General features: G+C 40.0%; 1 protein-coding gene across 3 annotated transcripts in view; it reads left to right on the top strand.

Annotated features, from left to right (window-relative positions):
- Nucleotides 1-476: 476 nt before the first annotated feature.
- LOC308287414 (uncharacterized protein) overlaps nt 477-4,798 on the top strand; it is an 11,109-nt gene continuing 6,787 nt past the window's right edge. For all 3 annotated transcript variants that reach the window (XR_013962131.1, XM_080728572.1, XM_080728573.1), the window contains exons 1-4: nt 477-548; nt 1,011-1,040; nt 3,865-4,073; nt 4,563-4,722. Coding sequence is in view for 2 of the 3 variants with exons in the window: in XM_080728572.1 (XP_080584698.1) it covers nt 3,873-4,073; nt 4,563-4,722 (361 nt within the window). In the remaining variant the exon portion in view is untranslated. The remainder of the gene's footprint in view (nt 549-1,010; nt 1,041-3,864; nt 4,074-4,562; nt 4,723-4,798) is intronic.

Below are 4,798 nucleotides of genomic sequence, written 5' to 3'. Positions count from 1 at the left end.
TACCCAATTGACGCCTCTAGACATCACATGCAATACTTCCGTTCAGAAGCTTGTTTAACTGATACTATTTTTGTTGTCAATAAAGATCTGAAGAACCTATCTAGCTCAGTGTGTTTTAATAAATTACTTTTTCTGACACTTTTATCGCATGTGATACATGTGATAAATGTGTATTGTAAATAATAATATTTAATAAATATATCACGTTACGGCCCAATTGCTCTGAATTGTTTTGCATCCTGTTTTTCACAACGCATACCTACATTGACACACTTAGACTATTTCCGTATCCTATTTAGACCGGATGCATATAAGGAAGCAACATGGGAGCCAAGCCAAACGAGGCAAGCTTCCTTATAACTGACGTTTGGGTAGGCCAATCAGAGGCAGGTAAAGGCGGGTCTTTTCGCAAAGGCCGCGCTGTGATTGGCTAGTTGGCACTGAGCGACGATTCGAGTTCTGCACTTCCGTCTGAAGTTTAGACTGACTGAAGAGTGAAGAAGTTGTTATGTTTACATTTTACAGATAGCGGCCAGCGACTGAGGACGGTAGGTAATTTTTTATATCTATGCTTGTCTGCATGTAAATGTAATACAGTAAATACATGATTACGCCGACATATCGTTATAGTTATCTTTATCTGGTGGGAGTGACGCTTTAGACTGTGTTTTGTGGGACATATGAAGCAACGTCTCGAGCCATTACTCCCGACTAGTAAGTGGTCACTGGTCATGCGTTCAGCATGTCAATCTAAACCAACAACACGGCTACTATAGTTTATCGCGTCTAATGTCGGCCTTCATCTGTGTATTTATTTATCATAACTACCCTGTGCTTGTTTAAGTTTGTTTATAAAGCCAGGTTCTGAATATCAGTGCGTATTGTTTAGTTATAGAACTGTAATGGTCCATGGTGGCCACTGGAATATTATATTTGATCATGATGATATTTGATTGTATTATGCATTTATTTCTTCATGCCCCCCCCCCCCCTTCACCCTTATGCTACAGGTTTCTTTGCCATTCATCACCTCCCTAGCAGTGAGTACCAACAACTTAAAACACACAACTCACAATTAATAATACATGATATTAGTTGTACTAATAAAGTGTGTTCAGTGTTGGACAAATTAAACAATGTGGCTCTCCATTCTACTAAGTTATTCGTTATTAAAGCTACTAAGTTACTTACAAAATATGTAGCTGCACTACTAGTTGACTCTTGAGTGATTGAATAAAACACACAACTATGTAAATGCTACAAACGGATGCATGTGGAGAATTCTCTTAATATGAATACCAACTGTACTCAACTCATTTGATGTGCTGTTGAAGATGTATTGATCTAGCCTTTGTCAAGATGGTTAAGAAAATTGATAAAATCTTGAAAGCTACATCATTCTGAAAATGGCTTTAAAGCTTTTGAATACCAGACTTTCACTTTCACTCATATTATTTTAATTAAAAAAATTGAGTACTTTTTTCCACCACTGGTTTCTGCACTACTTAAACATTTAGTCCCAGTCATACAAGTGTAAAACATAAAAGTGTTTTTTTTTATGCAGCCATAGTTCTGCAACTAGACCCACCTTAGTAGGATGTGATTGCGACCGTCAGTGGTGCAATAGTGATTCAATCAATGTTTGGGGGTCGCTTATCTAGAGACACTTACTATACAGGTCTATTGATATACATATAGCCTTGTTTCTTTGTTAAAACATTCTGTTGTGACTGTAAACTTGGGGGGTAACCTGACGCTACTATGAAAAGCTACACCGGCTGTCAGTCAGTCTGTCTGTCCATCACACTTTTGGCCCTACTCTTGTCACCGTTGCCCCTATCCATGCCAAACTTTGCACACACACTCCTTGGCTGACAAACCACAACCTCTGATTTCTCACATGCCCCTCTTCTAGCGCCACTATGAGGTTGCCGACCTGGCGGTCGCTTATCTCCCGATTAGGAAGTCTTACTGGTGGTACTGTAGGTGTTGCATGCTAAATTTGCAAATCAAATAACAGAATTATATGCTATTATAAAAGCAGCATTACACATTCAGGTGGTACAGTGGTAAAGTCCCTGCCCACCACCACAGAGGTTGTAGGTTTGAATCCACCTGGTGCAACCGGCTATGTCGGGTGCCGATGCCAATACAATTGGCCTGTGTTGGGGGGGATTGGGGAATAAGTTGTGCTTATTCCTGCTAATGGCCGCGTTTCCCAAAAAGATATTGAGCACTCGTAAGCTCAGGCATGGTTGTAGAGACCCAAACAGCCTGCTCGGGAATGTCCAACACACACCCCTCGAGCCAACACGACTCAACGCATGGAGAACCAGTCCGCTCAGATAGTGGGCTGTAGCCAGGCAATCATCATTCTACACTCTGTGAGTTAGCCTACATTTTCGAACGATTTGGTTCCTAACTTCCAAAATATTACAGCCCTGTCTCTTTAGTCCCTTGTGCCAACACAACACTGAGCTAAAGAGGCAGGACTGTTATATTTTAGTTTGGAAGTTAGGAACAAAATGTTTCCAAAATGTAAGTGTAGGATGATGATCGCCTGGCTTCAGCCCACTCTCTGAGCCGACTGGTTCTCCAGCGCGTTAATTCTTAGCGTTGTAAGTTTTATTGATGGGCCGATACAATCACACAAACCAACAGCTGACATTATTCATTAGGAAGCCCAGAGCCATTCAAGCAGAGTTTCAGGGAGAGTTGCATCATCTCCGTTCACATGAGGCCAGAGTTGGCAGAACTCTCTAATACAAGGCTCCTGCCAGCCTTAGGGCAGTAGGCTGTTTTGAGAGAGGCGCCGTCATCATTTGGACCACAGCCTTACGAAGGGCTTCGCATGACCTGCGCTTTGGGAAACGAGGCCATTATCTTTAAATGGTTTTTTTTAAACAAACTGAACCCAATCCTATGTTGTTGTTTTTTTTGTTTTTGTTTTTTCTGATCCAGATTACAGTAGATTAGAGATTATCATGATTGATTCATTGTGTATGACGTTATAGAGTAGATCATTGATTATATTAATATCGAGGTCTTTATGATGATACTAGTCTCGCGTAGCCAGACAACTATTCCACAATCTCCGAATGCTATATAGAGTCTGGAACGGCAGCTCCCGAACGTCAAGTATCGGAAGTAGCCACTGCTGCACGGAAGTTGACGGAACTGTAGTCCCACTGGAAACATAACAGAAGCACACTCGCACAGAGTCATTCGAGCAGCATATTCTTGTTATGGGTGTCTAGTTTAAGAAAACATTTGAAAACATCATGGAAGTAACACCAACAACACCAGAGTAAGACGAAATAACGCCCCAAAAATATTGAAAGGAGACATAACGCTTCCAGTAGGACATGTTATTGCTACTGCACCAAGGGAGCGGTTGCGTCACATCCGCTCTATCTCGCACTCATCGTTTCTATTTCTGTGCCCCAGACTGTTGACGGGAGCATTTGCAAATCGCGGAGGCAACAGTCTGGCCACACGAGATGATACTAATACTTCATAGTTAGGAGTCGAAAGGCCTTCAGTAGGCCTCAGTAAGGCCTATTGTTTTGGTAAAGCCTATCTTGTTATGGTACGCCTCGTCCCAGAGGCCTTGAAGCCACACGTATAACTTAGTGTCTGACCATTATTCTTTGCAGAACTACCGTACCACTGTGTTTACTGTACTTCTGTCCATGATATCATGTTACAGAAACTTGACCACCACCACCTAAAACTGTCTTGTCTCCTCTGTTTCTTATTGATTATTGATTGATCTGAATTCCACCACTGTATTTCTGTACATTCTTAAAATTATTATGCATAAATACATTATGTAAAATTCTGTATATCTTTCTGTCTCAACAGTTCCAAAAATGACACGAAGCAAACAGGTGAAATGCACCCAATGCGATCGGCTTTGGCCAGTCTGGAAGAAGGCATGTGGGGCCTGTTTGACACCCCTGACCAGCAGACCACGGGTGACGAGGAGATTTGTGAAATATGGTCCAAAGTGGGCCGAACAAGAGAAAAAAAACAAAAATGTCTCGCGACATGTGAACGCTGCAATAATTGCAGTAAGTAGAAATATATGAATATACTTCTTAAAATCATGAAAAAGTTTAAAGAAATTTTAATTTTGAAAGTGAAACGTATCTTCTAAATTCATTGCAAGTGAAAGAAAAAAGAAAATCCCTATCTCAGTCAAAATACAAAAATATTAGATAAGACCAATCACAAAAATTAAGTTGTAGTAATCTACAAACTCGGATCTATAAACTCAGTGTTGTATTGTGACACACTGTGAGATTGTTATTTTCGTCCATTTCTTCTAAATATTTTCTTTTACATTTGAGTACCTTTTACTTTTTTTCTTTAAATATATTTTAATGACAATACTTGTTGCATACCCGACATATGGCATATATTACATGGGAATTTGGGAATAAGCATAGGTACAGCAATGTTGCCTCTAAGATACTCATCCAAATTAGACAGCTTCATTTTCAATAATTCATTGTTTTTAACTTGTGTGCCAACTGCTTCTACTCATTTGTTCATTTCAGGTGAAAAAACTTGGGACTTTGGGCTTAAAGCCCATTCTGTTTTGGGCCCAGTTCCGCAAGGTTAATACGGCTAACCAGTATGGGAGGCTAAAATTTGAACCAGAGCACATGAAGTTGTTTCAGACGATGCTACAAGCTTACGAGTATCTCATGACTGTGTGTAAGAAAACGTTTATTATCATTCTATCTAAGAGAACACACACATATTTATAATTATATATTTATATTCTTCAGAA

This window comes from Nannobrachium achirus (assembly GCF_963921795.1).
Source record: "Nannobrachium achirus genome assembly, chromosome: 6".
NCBI classification, from domain to species: Eukaryota; Metazoa; Chordata; class Actinopteri; order Myctophiformes; family Myctophidae; genus Nannobrachium; species Nannobrachium achirus.
Note: the sequence above shows the minus strand (reverse complement) of the source record. Positions and strands in the feature narration are given on the sequence as shown.